The sequence below is a fragment of the Pithys albifrons genome, chromosome Z (genome assembly GCF_047495875.1).
Source record: "Pithys albifrons albifrons isolate INPA30051 chromosome Z, PitAlb_v1, whole genome shotgun sequence".
Taxonomy (NCBI): Eukaryota; Metazoa; Chordata; class Aves; order Passeriformes; family Thamnophilidae; genus Pithys; species Pithys albifrons.
In genome coordinates, this window is record NC_092497.1 from 41,029,062 (window position 1) to 41,044,252 (window position 15,191).

The following is a 15,191-nucleotide window of genomic DNA, read 5'->3' on the forward strand; positions in this document are numbered from 1 at the left end:
CTTGCAGACCAGACCTTCGTCCCCTACTGGCAGGTCAACATGTGTTGTCATTACTACCTGATCTTGTGACCTGAGTTTCAGCTATGTCAGTAAAGATAGAGGCAAAGAGGGTATTGAGAACATCTGCCTTGTCACCATTGCTAGTGACTAGTTTCCCTGCCATCCTTAGCAATGGATTTATGTCTTTCCTTCTGTTTACTGCTCAAAAATCTGAAGAACTCTTTTTTTTTGACATCTTTGGCAAACTCCAGTTCTAGCTGATCCTTAGCCTTCCTGACTGCATCTATGCATTCCCCTAGCTGGTAGTCCTCAGTGGCTAAGGCCAATGTTTTTTTTGTTTTTCCTTTTTTATTACACCTAAAGGTTCATTGTTAAGCCAGGGTAGTCTTTTGTTCAGACTTCTTAATTTCCCTTTGTAGAGGATGGATTGTTCTGCTTTCAGCAGGCGCTTTTGAATAATGCCCAGCACTAACAAGCTCCTTTGACCTTCATGAACATTTCCAGTGGAATATCTCATAGGCAGGCTCTTAGCATACTGAAGTTGGGTTGTCTAAAATTCAGGGTCTTCTTCCTACTACTGGTCATCAGTGCTCTTTAAACTCCACAATGTTGCGCTCACTGTATCCAAGCTATTATTGTTAGCTATGCTCCCGCTTAAAGTTAGTCTTCTCAGTTTGCAAGCAGTAAATCTGCCAATGGGCTGCTCCTAGTCAGCATGTCCATCATCTATAGCAGCAAGCAGTCCTTAATACATTTCAGGAACCTGATGAATGATGTCTGCATAGTTATTTTTTTCCCCAAAAAAACGTCTGTGCAATTGAAACCACTTATGAAGAGCAGGTTCTGTTGGTCAAAGACTTCATTGAGCAAACAAAATAAGGTTTTATTGGCTTCATAATCCTGACTGGGAGGTCAGTACAAAATGTTCCCCTTGGTGATGATCCCTTTAATCCTGATCCTAAGGCGTAAATAGAACTGACATGGTCTCCACAGCTCTCCTCTATATATGCAAATTTCTCTTTCACATATAGTGCAATTTCACCTCCTCTTTTTCCTATCTTTCTGTAAAAGTTTGTAGCCATGCATTTTGGTCTTTCCATCAAGTGAGTTTTCCCATAAAATTTCTGTGATTCCTATGATAACTCTCACACTGTGCACAGGGCTCTAGTTCCTCCTGCTCGTTGCCCAGATTACATACATTGGTATATATGCATTTGAAGTGGCTGAATTTAGGGGTCTTACCTTTGGAAAGGATTGGGAAGAATTCCTTACTGCTTTGGGATGTGCACTCATTCACTGTGTTACTTATGGATATGCAAGTGTCAACTGTGGACCCTAGGCCCCAAGTTCATTTGTTTAAAGCATGGTTCACTATGTTAGAGCCAGGCTATTCAGTTTTTTAGCAAAAACCTCCATTTGTGTTCTTACACACGTGGTGGGAGGCTCATGATCTCTGTTCCCTCTGATGTAGTCCCATGAAAGCCCAGAGGGTTTTTGAGGTGGAATAGCTCTGCTCAAGGAGCCAGTATTTGCAGAAGACCCACTGCTAATTTTAGTGGTAATCTGACATTCTAAAGATAATCCAAGCCCTTGGAAAAGTAATTCTTCTGACTTTTGGCCATAAGCCTCTACGTGGGAACTATCCTGAGCAGTTCTGAAGATTTAGTTTTGTGCCAGAACTCTTGAAGGATTACCTTGCCCCATATGTTTTCCCAAGCATTTGTCTGTCTGATAATATGGAAGACTGCCATAGTCCTAAAATTCCTTTTGTTGTATGGACTACAAAAAGCCATAGGATTTGTTTTATAGTATCCTTAGATATTAATAATTTATCCAAGATTGAAATGAAGATACTGAATGCAGTCTGTTTAAATTTTTTTATGTTCTGTCTTATTTCTTGTGTACAAAATGCTAATTTGCATCTCATCCATTCCTTGTAAAATTAACCTTTTGTATCCTTCTAAAAGGTGCTAAATGAAAGAACTTGTTGCCAGTGAGATAAAGGGAAATGAGCATGTGTGGGGGCAGGGGTGGGAGATAACACAAGACAGGAACTGGCAGAATCAACCAGCCTCAGCTTCTTCTGGTCAAATACCCTACTTCTGACACATGACACCACCATTAGCTTCAGAAGGAATTACACAAGGATTGCACCACTGTCCTAGCATTCCCTTTTAAGGACAGTGAGAGATTGCGCGGAGCCCTGAAGCTAATTTAAAAAATATTTTATTTAAGTAACATACAGAGAAGTTTCTGCACTCAGTCTATATTATCAGCATGTCACACTTAGCTAGGTATTGTCTCCTAAAGCAGGAGGAAAAAAAATACAGCTTACTAAGGTCCACAGACAAAGGTACAGCATCAAAGTGAGAGTTTCACCATCAGGCTGTACAACTGATCTTGCTTACTGCAAAGGATTTTGCCTCCTGCAGTGTCTTGGCATAAGAACTGTACCCTAGCCATGCCTCATGAACTGCAAAAGAAGTAAGGATGATTGGTTAGGCAGCACAGGTCTGCATTGATTACACCCACATGTGGACAGATACATCTGTCACTCAAGTCACTGGATGAGTGTGTACTGAAATTACTGTTACAAAAGGACACTCTATGGGATGAATAATTACTAAATTTTTGCCATTTCCAGAACACAAAGTTTCTTCTTTCTCTGGACCATAAATATAGTCCCTACTTCTTTCTTCTGAAAAATTACTTCAGTTTTCAATAATTGCTTGCTCGTTTGCTGGTGATATTTCCAGAACAACACCACTAAGTATTGTGCCAATTCCTCATTAGAGGCAGGTAACCCTGCAAAAGAAAGCACCTGCTGTTGGCCATTGTTCAGTCTGTGTCTTAAACCATTATTTCTCCTAAGCTCTACTGCTAAAATTACAAAACTTTGAGGATACAGTAACAGGTTCACCAGGGAAGTGGTCACAGCACCAAGCCTGACACAGTTCAAAAGGGATTTGGATGATACACTCAGGCACATGGTGTGACTCTTGAGGATGGTCCTGTGCAAGGCCAGGAGTTGGATTTGATGATCCTTGTGGGCCCTTTCAACTCAGCATATTCTATGGTTCTGTAAATAACCATTTCCTGCATGTTTTTTGTTTTGTTTTTTTTCCCAATTCATCTGTCACAAAGCAAACTTATTTATATACTAACTTTGTGAATTTTTTGAATGAATTTGCGCTGTGCCTCTGTGCCATCCTTCTCTAACATGGGAAGGGGGAATGGGGTCAACTTTACCGGAGTTACCTACAGTGGTCCATGGAAGGATACAGTGTCTTCTTGGGGACTTATCTTCCTGCATCCAGTAGCACTGTGGTCACTGCAGACTGTTATAGTGGTAAAACCATTTCACAGAATACTGAGCACAATTTTCCTGCCAAAGGAGCTGGCTTTGGGCTTAGATGTGGCACATCATGTCCTTCCTGAGGATACCACCAGATGTAGGTATTTTTGCTGGGATGGGTGTTAGCCCATAGGGAATGTGATGAAAGTATTGCCCTTCACCACATGCAGTCAAGTAGCATACAACAGGACATTTCATTTTCTCACTCCTTTCATCATATCACTTCATTTTTATGGTCTGCACTGGTCAGCCTATCTGACCTGCTTTTAGCAGTAAGAGGCTTCAAGGAAGGCAGATTCTGCCTCCTACCCTGGCACATGGACCAGGCTATACCAAAGGGTTGACAAATTATACATTGCATTGACAAAGAACCTTTAGAGGAAAAAGAATGGTCTGTTCCTCAGCAGACAGGATCTCATGTTTGAATAGAAATTTAACCATTTCCATACAAAGTTGAAAACATTTCCAGTTGATAGGAAAGAATGTGGAGTTTTTTTCCATTTTAGTTTGGTGCTTGAACTTTAAGTCAGTTACTTGCAGATACCTCCTCTGAGCTCTGTTCTTAGCTCAGCCACATTCTAGCAGAACAATAAATGCTATCTAGTTATATTTAACCCAGCCACGAAATATATGCCAGGAAATAATCTTAAATTGGTTAATATATCTTCTGAAGAACACATTTAGGTTGTGATGAGCAACCATAAGCTCAAATGTAAAACACGTCAGGCCTTTAAGATAGCTTTCTACTGATTCAGGGTTTGTTAATGAAGGATGACATTACAGCACTGGCAGCAGCGTAATACTTACAGAAAACCAAAACCGGTACCCTATCAATACCTGTATGTGAATTCACTATTAACTAAATTTCAGGTTTAAGAACAAAAAGCCAAGTGCTGGTTCAGTAGTATTGGAAACAACCAGTACTTTCATCCTATTCAGTCAACACTAGCATTTTTAGGCATTTATATATCTTATTTGAAATGTCATGTATTCTGAGTATCACATTAGATTTGTTCCTTACTTTTCACACCACACTCCACCCCCCATTTTAAAGGTCACAGACTTGAATCTAGAACCTCCTGACAAATAATTTTGTGTTCATCTGACATAAGGTTTGAGTCATCTGGACCCATTCCCTCCTGCCTCAGCTACTCTATTGAACACCAATCACAGGACAGTGACTTTGCACTTTGTTTGCTTTGATCCAATTATCTAGTACAAAGCTCCAGTGACTATTGTCAGGGCTGACAACACTCTGCTGTCTAAGCAATGAAGCCACTGGGGCTCGTAGCACGAATCTAACTGTTTCCTGTTCTCTGACACCAGATGCAGTAAATTACATTTACTCCCAGATCCCTGAACTCCCAACCCTCTATTCACGAACAGCAGAGCCAATTCCTGGGTGGGACGGAGCAAGCAGAGTAGCTGGTAAGTCTCAAGGAACAAAGTATTATAATACCAGTCCAGTAGCCATGAACTTCTTTGTTAAATTACTTTAATGAGTCTGGTGTCCCGATATCATTTAAATGCCAGGAAATGCCACTTCATTTGTATTTTGTAAATAAGTCAAGGCTTTTTGAACTTCAATGTGTACTCTCAAAACAATGTAGTTGAACTACATACCAGTAGCATAGAAAATGTCCCTTTTTTTACATGGAAGCATTCAGTTTTTTCCATCTCTGCTAATACAAATACATGGTATCTAGGCCAAGGTTGTACTCATGCAACTCTCATTAAGATGAATGAGACAGACAGGCACTCACAAGACCACATACATGCTTCAAATGTTTGTCATTTTATACTTCTTTATATGCCTTTCTTTATTCTTGCGTAAAAGGTGGACATGTTTTGTGCTTGGAGTCATGTAGAGAATTTTCTAACACTTAACTTTCAAACTGAGTATGTCTCTTAAATTTAAAAACATGACTGTTAAAAGCTGTACATTTTTAGTATTTTCCAAATCCTTTTCTAAACAATGTACTCCCTATCGCAACATCTCATTGTTGGTGGCTACTTAAGAGGTGTCCCAAGGGGTGGGATTAAAGGGGGCTTACTTGAAGAGTGTGTTAAGAATCATAGGAAAGCAATGTCGGCAGTTAAAACACTGTACACAGCTATGAAAATTTGTATTTTTTTCCACAAGTCCTGTCACAAGCCATTCCAAAATCTTTTCTTCCACCAGTACTTACCCTGATCTGTCTTAAAAGCAATGTGTGTTTTGTGCCATTGTGTCAACACCAAAAAGGCAATATTTTTCTTCCATTCTTTGGATGATTCAGAAGCCTTGTTAATGTAGTCCTTGGTAAGTGTATTCTGTGTGTACAATAGGTTAAAGAAAAGACACCAGTATATGTTCTCAAAAGTGGGCTGTAAGCATCCACCTTAAAACTAGCTCAAAGTTTAAGACTTTTTTTTTAAAGAACAGCCTCCACATAAAGGTGAGAAGTTAGATCCTTCTGTCTGCACATTGGAATATTATCATGAAGCATTGCATCATGTTTCACTGTAATTAAAATCTGTGGAGAAAACTTGTGAATAGTGACTGTCTTTCAGTTTCAACTTTATTGTTAGGTAGTTTTGTAATCTGTTAATAGACCAAACTTTGCAGTAAATAAGCTTTGGTTAAATAAAGACATTTTAGATATCAACATTTGTTTATTTTGCAGCTACAAGTTGGGCTATTAGATTTCCCCACAGAAAACAAACATCATGCATACAGGCAGATAAACAAGGCTATGTTATTCACTTCTGCCATGGTAATGCATTTCACTGGTGAACAGCTTTCGAAGAAACTCACTTATATTTATGCATTTATTTTCACAAGTTGCCTTATTGTGATCCCCGGGTTGGTCATAAACCACATGTTATGCCAATATCTAAAAACAATGCAGCTGAAATCACAGTAGAAGAAATGAAAATAAAATGTTGGCAGTGGCAAAAGCTTAAGCAAATTTGCCAGACTTGACAAATAAAAGAATCAATCCTGTTAACTTTCTAGGACAGAGTCTTCTAAGCAGTGCTAGAACTTGTTGCCCAAAGTCTTCCTAATAAGGAAGATACTGTTACAGGTGAGTACTCCATACCATAGACAAAAAGATGTATCTTGCAACTTTTCCTAAATACAGACCTATAGAACCATAGAATGGTTTGGGTTGGAGGGGATCTTAGAGATCATATAGTTCAAACCCCGCTGCCATGGGCAGGGTGCCATTCACTAAATCAGTTTGTTCAGGACACCATCCAACCAGGCCTTGAACACTTCTAGGGATGGGACATCCTTAACTTCCATAGGCAATCTGTGTCAGTGCTTCACCTCCCTCACAGTAAAGAATTTCTTCTTAACATCTATTATAAACCTGCTCTCTTTCAGTTTAAAACCATTGCCCCTTAGCCTGCTCCTATCTATCTGTAAAAAAGTCCCTCTCTCTCCTTTTTAGAAGCCCCCCTTAAGGTACTAAAAGGCTGAAATAAAGGCTCCCTGAAGTCTTCTCCAGGCTGAATGATCCCAGGTGTCTCAGCCTGTCCTCGTAGGAAGGGTTCTCCATCCCTCTGATCATCTTCATGGCCCTCCTCTGGACATGCTCCAATAGGTTCATACCTTTCTTGTGCTAAGGACTCCGGATCTGGACACAGCACTCCAGGTGGGTAGAAGGGCAGAGTAGAGGAGCAGAATCACCTCCCTCCCGCTGCTGGCCACACTTCTATTGATGGAACCAGGATGTGGTTGGCCTTGTGGGCTGTAAGTTGGCTCTTGTCCAGCTTTTCATCCACAAGAACCCCCAAGTTCTTCTCCTCCTCGCTGCTCTCAATGACTTCTCACAATCTGTATTAAGGGATGGGATTGCCCTGATCCAGGTGCAGCACCTTGCACTTGGACTCTTTGAACTTAATGAGGGTCTCATGGCCCCATTTACCCAGTTTGTCCATGTTCCCCTGGATGACATCCATTCCTTCTTTTGTGTCAGCTGCGCTCTCGGAAGCTCAGCAGGGTCAGTCTCGGTTAGTACTTGCAAGGGAGAACCCCGGGAATACTGGGGGCTGTAGGTTCTAGTTCTGAGGACTTCACTGTCACTGTCCAAGCTTGCTTGGCCGTGGCAGATGAACCTTAGGAGCAAAGGGTGGGGCCAGTTCTGTGCATGCTGTGCCTCATTTTAAAAAGCCACTGTGCAGGCTGGAAGGGCACACTAACGTGGGTAGAGGTCTTCCCAAATCTTTGTTCATGAAGCCTAGCCATGATGATGATTGAAGAGCTCTGGTCCCAAGACAGAGCCCTGAGGAACACAACACGTCACTGGCCTCCACTTGGACATAGAGACAACCCTTTGGCTGCATACATCGAGCCAATTCCTTATCTGCCAAACAGTCCATCCATCAAACCCCTGTGTCTCCAGTTCAGAGATAAGGATGTCGTGGGGGACATCCTGTAGGCCTTACAGAAGTCTAGATAGATGACATCTGTCAGTCTTCCCTTGGCAACCATTCCCATCACTCCACCATAGAAGGCTCCCAAATTAGTCAGGCTTAATTTGCCCTTAGTAAAGCCATGCTGGCTCAGATCACCCCCTTATCTTTCATGTGCCTTAGCAGACCTTCTGGGAGGATCTGCTCTGTCATCTTCCCAGGTACAGAGGTAAAGTTCACTGGTCTGTAGTTCCCCAGTTCTTTCTTTCTACCCTTTTAAAAGATGTGAACAATGTTTCCCTTTTTTCAGTCACCAGGGATTTTGCCTCACTGTCATGACTTTTGTTGCTTGGCAACAACATAGAATCATAAAATGGCCTGGGTTGGAATGCATCTTATCAGGTCCCATAGACTTGCGGCTATTCAGCTTCATCAAGTTATCCCACACTTGCTTCTCACAGTAAGAGGGACTTCACTCCCTTCACACCCACCCAGAGGATAAGGGACTTGGGAGAAGGGGGAAGCTTGTCTGCCAGTGAAGGCAAAGAACTCTATAAGTACCTCAGCCTTCTCCATATCAGTCACCACCAGTTCACCTTTCTTGTTTTTCAGGGGGCATACACTCTCCTGGGCCTTTCTTTTCTGACCTATGTACTTACAGAATCCTTTCTTGTTATTCATCACATCCTTTACCAAATCCTGTTATAGTTTTTCCTTGGCGTTTCTGACCCCATCCCCACACATTCAGACTGTCTCCCTGTACTCACCCCAGGACACCTGTCTCTGCTTCCACTGGTAGACCTTGCTTTTTTACTCATTTTGAGGAGCAGATCTTTGCATAGCCGTGTTGGTTTCCAGCCTGTCTTGTTTGATTTTCACACGCTGGAATAGAGAGCTGTTGTTGCCTAAGAAAAGTAGTCTTAAAATGCTGCCAGTTTTGGTGAGCCCCTCTGTCCTTAACAATAGTTTCCCAGGGGATCTCATTCAGCAATTCCTAAAACAGCTGAAAGTTCACTCTTGCAAAGTTCAGCGTCTTGACTTTTCTCCTTGCCAGGCTCACACTCCTCAAGATCATTGTCTTGGCTTGAGCTCATAAACTCAAATATGGTCAGGTCCCTGCAATGTAACTGTCAGATTTTTGGTATCTGCTTCTGAATTCATGTCCATTGTACAAGTCTTCTTTTAATATACAATACTGAGCTAATTTTATGCATCAAAACAAGGGAGGGCCTGGCAGATTGCACCCTCTTCTGCCCTGAAAATACATGACAATCAACTATTTCACGGAAAAATCATCAGTATTGAAAAGCCATGCCCTAGATAACATGTTTATTTTTCAAAGAAGAGGAGAAACACAGGAGGTTCAGGGGAGTTCAGTATACTGCTTCTCACCAGGAAGGTAGCAGGTAGTGGGCTGGTGGTACCCTCTCTGTAGGATTGTGGTGCTCAGGATAAATTAGAAACAGGTGCATCAGAGTTGATTTTCTGAATGTGCTGCTGCTGCCTCGTGGTTCAGCTTTTCTTCAGCTCAACTGGTTGCCACTCGGAAACCTGTCAGTTTTAGCATCTTCACCATAGACTAGCCAACCCCTATTTTTACCTTTGTAATGTTGAAAGTTATTGAACACTATCTGCCTGAGCAGCTCTGGTGGTACCTGCATCTTTTTGTTTCATTATGTCTATAAGGTGCATTAATGGCTTCAGAGCAGAGGCTCTTAGATGAGATCTAAAAGGCACTTGCACACCAGTTCCTGGGCTGGGACAGTCTGGAGCAAATGATCCATGTCAGCTGCTCTCTCAGCTGCACGATGGTGCAGTCTGCCACAGCTTTTCAAAGAAATTGCCTGGTGGTTTAATTGCTACCAGCCCTGGGGTGACAGTTTTTTCCTTATTTACAGCATTAATCTACCTTGTTTCCATCCATGCTGACTGTCTCACAGTGCCTTGCAGCACATCTTAGTACAGAACTCAGCTCTCAACACCATAGCCTTCTCCTGGCTGCTCAGGTTTCTGTGGGATGGCCAGACATGAAAACTCCAGCACAGGAAGAACATAAAAATCTGTTAGCCCTACTTCATTGCAAAAATGGGCATCCTGTGCTCAGGTTCGTGACAGCTCTCAAAGGCAACAATGCTCCTTCACCCACCAGCACTTCTGTCCTCCAGCTCCATGCAGGTGTTTGTGTGGTGTTGCACTTTACCTCACCAGTGAGGTCAGGGCTGGATGGGGTCTGAGCAGATGTACACAGCAAATAGATAGCCAGACCTCCCTGCATTTGGCTGGGCTGCCTACCAGACTATGCTCCTGGGTGACAGAGGAAACCACCTCACAGGGAATGGCATGCACCCACTCAAAAACACGTTAATTTTCTGACTACAGGCGGCGTCATGATGCACATCATGGTAAATTTCCTATTGCTTTAAGGATACAGAAAAATAATTCTACTGTGTGTAAACAGAAAGACTGAGGAAATATATTAAAGCAGCAGTAATTTTTTTATTAATTATTTTTTAAAATACAAAAATGCCAAGCTTCATTGGTTCTTGGGGCAAGGATATTTTATGCTCATTTCAAAATAAATCAGAAAAAAAGTAAACATGCCAGTTTGTGGTGTCCCCAGGTAAGACAAATGATGATTATACCATGTTGGTTCATTGATGGAAATGATCACTGTAAGTTTCACAAACACTTGTCGCTGCCTGTGGTAATTTATAATTAAGTGTCTGTGGGTGTCTTTGTAGGAGCCAAAATGTTTCCGTATGCATACAAGGAATGCTTCAACAAATGAACCCTTCTGGAAAATCTGAGAGATCTTTGCACATTTTTCTTTGAAAAGCTGTCTGGTGAGATGTCATTGTGTCTCAGAATGGGTGTTGGAGCAGTGTAAACTGCTTGTCTATTCTTTCTGTGTGGTCTACAATTTTCATCTCATTACTGCATCCTTAACTGCTAGAAAACCTTTACTATTCTAAAGCAACATCCCTCACACAAGTTTTTACTTGTTGTTTCATGACTTTTTGAAAATCAGTTCATTGTTACTTTTTTGTTCATCTTTGGCAATGATGCTTAATGCCTAATTCACATGAACAAGGAAGCACTTCTTGGCCATTTTGTGCATTCTCTTAACCTGGAAGCAGAAGTCACTGTCAATGTCTTGGTGTGGAAGCTGAGAAAGCTGCCCTGCCACACTCCTATGGGAGAAATTATCTCATTCTTGTGTGGTTTTGTTTTCCCACCTGTAGAATAGGCATAAACAATGTTTCTTCACCTCTCTAAAATGTTTAGAATGCTACAGATGGAAGAGTTAAGCACTGATAATTAAAGCAGTCTGGGTGTTACTTGCAGCAAACAAAACATGTTACCAACTAACTGGCAGGTTGAAGGCAGAGAAGGAGGAGAAAGTAGAGAGGTTCTCTCTGAACTTTAAGACAAGTTCAGAAGGGAAAGTTGGAGGGCAACCTGCATGCTGTCACCTCCCTTTGCCTAAATTACACCTAACCTCTTGGTGCTCCTGATTGATCAGAGATGGCTCCGTGTGACATGAGCTGGAAGAGCAGGTCCTGTTTGCCGCATGTATGCCTGGCCTCCACCTGCATAAAAAGCCATAAAAAGAGATAGTGTAATAACTGTCTCCTTCCACAGTGTTGCGTCCCACCTCTAATGTAGATGCTTAGCCCTTTAGAAGCAGGAGGTAGGAAAAAGGGGCACCATAGTTTTCTTTGTCTGTTTGGCAATTAACCATTCACTGGCTTTTTTTGTTGTAACATGCACTTCCTCTCTTGTTTTCATTCAAGCTTTGTGCACCATGGAAATTAATGTGGAGAAAGACAAACAAACAGGAGAGACCAAGATTGTCTCTGCTTCACCTGTTGGCCCAGATGAGGCACATCAAAGAGGATTCAAAGTCTATGATGATGGTTCCAAGGTAGTCTCTGAGGTTCACTCTGGTGGCACAGTGGTAGAAAATGGAGTACATAAATTAAGCTCAAAGGACGTAGATGAACTTACGCAAAAAGCTGGACAATCAAGTGTAAAAGGAGGGCATGAAACAATGACTGTGTCAGACAGAAATATGGTAGCCGATGGAAAGTTTAGCCATATGAAGGAGCAAATGCTCTTCAAGGAGGCAAAGCTGGAAATGGTACACAAATCCAGCAAAGGACATGCTGTGAACCCTCAGCTCCAAGACAAACCCTGCTGTGGTGAAGCCCTGGAGTCCAGTGCAGACCAGCCAGTGACAATGATATTTATGGGCTACCAGAACATTGATGATGAAGAGGAGACGAAGAAAGTGCTAGGCTATGATGAGACCATCAAGGCAGAGCTTGTGCTGATTGATGAAGACGACGAGAAGTCGTTGCGGGAGAAGACAGTGACAGACATTTCCACCATGGATGGGAATGCCGCTGAGCTGGTCTCTGGCAGGCCCTTGTCGGACACAACAGAGCCCTCCTCTCCTGAGGGGAAGGAAGAGAGCCTGCCCTTGGAAGATGCCCCAGGTACACAAAAGAAAAAGCGCTGTCAATGCTGTATTGTCATGTGAACACCTCCTCCTTCCCTGCTCCAGGCAGCTTCTGCTCCGTCACTTACCTAGACCTCACTGTACTACTCACTGCAATACTGTGAACTGGAAGTGAATGCCTCCATTGCCTTGCAGTTGGGTTGCTTTGCTTTCTAGTTCTTCATGAAGAGGAATGCCTGGTTATTTTCCCATCAGACATAGTATTTGAAGTTTGGGGAGGGGTTGGGGATTTTCTGCTACTTTTGTTGTTGTTGTTGTTGTTTTTGTTATTGCTGGGGTTTGTTTTTCCTTACTATTACAGAGTGAGAGATAAATGGGAAGTGGAACATATGTTTTCTTATTTATTTGATTTTTATATATATATTTTATATATATAATGAAAACACTTTTTACATTTTTTCTTTGAATACCTGGCAGGCTTGATCAGATTCCTAGAATTTGGTGGGAGTCTGAGTTTCACAGCCACCAGATATGAAAGCCTTAAAAAAATGTTACTTCTCTTTTTTAAGAAAAATCACATTTAAGCATTATTTTATAGATCAGATTTTTTATTTCTTGGGGGAAGGCTCATAATTTTACTATTTTAATTTGCTAAAACTCAGACAAGTCTTTCCCAAAAAATTTGCATACTTTTTTGTTATAGTAAATTTCCAGTTTACTTTGCGATATCAGAAAAACCCATCAGCCATTTCTGCTTATCGGTGATACCAGAAGTGGACCTTAATCATTCTTTCTAGTAAATGTATGAAGGATGATTTTGCCTTACATAAATCTTCCAGATTACAGTATTGTTTATGCACTTCATCTCCCAAAATTACAGTTGAAATTAACTTGACATGAAAAAGATGCAGCTGTCACACCAACAGAAATGGAGTCACTGATCTAATTACTTGCCTTTCAGTGACTCTGCCAGTTTTTATACATGATGTTTTCCTGATGAACTCCAGTAGATGAGAGATACTGTTTTCTATTTCCCTGGAATATAAATGAAATTCTCTCACATCTTGACCCTGTTCCTACTGTATTCAGTGACAAAATTCTCCATGCTGGGAATGGGGGCAGGGCCGGAGATTTATTTTGCAATTCTTAGGGAAGTACAATTTCTCACAGCGTGTACCTTCAGTGCTCCTACATAATGACAGGCAATGGGTCTGATCCTGCCCCACTTGTTGAGGTAAAACTCCTGTGGAAGCCCACTGGAGTTTTGTCAGAGCAGCTGTTCTGGGAGAGGATCCAAGAGCTGCAAGACTAACATTTTCAAAAACTGCTGCTGGGTTTTGATGCTTCATTTTCTAATGTGGGGCACTTCATGGAGGCCTTATTTCCAGAATATTTTTCTTCATCTGATCTCTGAAAATCAGGCCTCTTAAAAACAACTCAAGATGAAAATGTAAAAAGGTGAAGGCATTCAAAATCAGTAGATGTTTCTTTGTTTATTGCTCTTTGATTCTTCTAATGGAGAAAGCAGCCAGCTTTTTCATGGAGACATACTATGAACCTGATTCTTGTCTCACACCAGTTTTGCTTAAGTGTAGCTTCACTCACTCTAGTGGAGTTAGTCTGGAATTATAACTACACAAGTGAGATTAAAAATCGGGTTTTCTATTTTCTGATAGTGTGAAGAAATACTGAAGATTATATTGAAATGTCTTTGAAACTATCAGACTTTAAAAATCAGTCACAGCAATGGAAAAAAAAAACAGAAAAAAAATTTAAAAAAAGAGAAAAGAACAAATAGCCTCCTTTCAGTCTGAGGTGGTTCCTATGATATTTTTGTTCTTTCTTAGATGGTGCTTTTACTGCACTAATTGTTAGTTCAGAGCATCTGATTAAGCACAGTTCTTGCTCTGTACTCTTTTCTTTCTGTGCCAGTAAAAAAAGACACCTGTTCACAGTGGTAGTAGTATGAGGCAAACTGAAAACCTACACAAGCAAAAAATGCAAAAGGTTGCTCCCGTGTTGAGTCACTTGGCCATCAGTATGTAGCCGGTCAATGAAACTTCTCACCACTGCCCAGGTGACTATCAGACAAAAAAAACCAAAAGCAAGCAGTAAAAAAAGCAAGAGTAGTAAAAGACAGCCTTGCCTCTATGACACCTGCAGAAATTTTGCTGACCTCCACTCTGCTGGAGAGGCAAAAATTAATATACTTCCACATGCTCCCCTTGCCTACCCTAGGGACTTTTGGATGGGAGAAGGACCAAACTCACCCAGAGAAGCTCATCCTTTGACTCAGGCTTAGGTGATTAAGTTTTGTCAAAGAGGGTAAGGGCCACAGAGTCCCTCATTGCAACAATAGGTCTGGTGGCTGTTTGTTAGAAACTAGCAGCTTGTGTTTCGGGGATTTTTTTTGTTGTTGTTGTTGTTGGGCTGTGGTGTTTTTGAGGTTTGGGGGGGGTTTTTGGGGGGGCAGTGTTCTATTTTTTCTTTTTTTTTTTTCCCAGATACGCTAAACCTTACACATCTCAACATTTCTTAAAACAAGACCCTAAGTTTCCAAGCCCAGTGTGGCCAGATGAGGCTGTCCCCAGGCATGCTTAGGACCCCAAAGCGCTGCAACACAAAGGGTGAAGCCCCTTCTGGCTTGCATCTACCTGTGAATGACATGGGAGCTGGGCATGCTTTGCAATAGTTCTCTCTCTCTTGGGCCTTCTTACCTCACCAGTAATATCCAGAAAAAAATCTCCCAGCCATCTCCTTCTGGCCTGACCAGTTATCTCGTTGCTCACCAACCTTTCCTCTCTGGGTGTGATGCCACCCTCACAGCTACCCTGGCCTCATGGTGTCTTCACAGCCTGATCTTTTTCCCCCTGCAGCTCCTCTACCCATATGGACATTTTTTTCTCAAAGCTTTATGCTTGAGAAATTTGGGGTGTTATATTACCTTAACTCATTCTGTCCCTGCATCTCTTC

General features: G+C 41.7%; 1 protein-coding gene across 2 annotated transcripts in view; it reads left to right on the forward strand.

The window, feature by feature from the left end:
• PALM2AKAP2 (PALM2 and AKAP2 fusion) overlaps positions 1–15,191 on the forward strand; it is a 281,930-nt gene that overhangs the window by 128,227 nt on the left and 138,512 nt on the right. Inside the window, exons 7-8 of one of the 2 annotated variants that reach the window (XM_071579901.1) lie at positions 4,682–4,783; positions 11,551–12,255. The exons of the other annotated variant lie outside the window; for it this stretch is intronic. Of the exons in view, the coding sequence (XP_071436002.1) occupies positions 4,682–4,783; positions 11,551–12,255 (807 nt within the window). The remainder of the gene's footprint in view (positions 1–4,681; positions 4,784–11,550; positions 12,256–15,191) is intronic. 2 annotated transcript variants of the gene reach the window in all.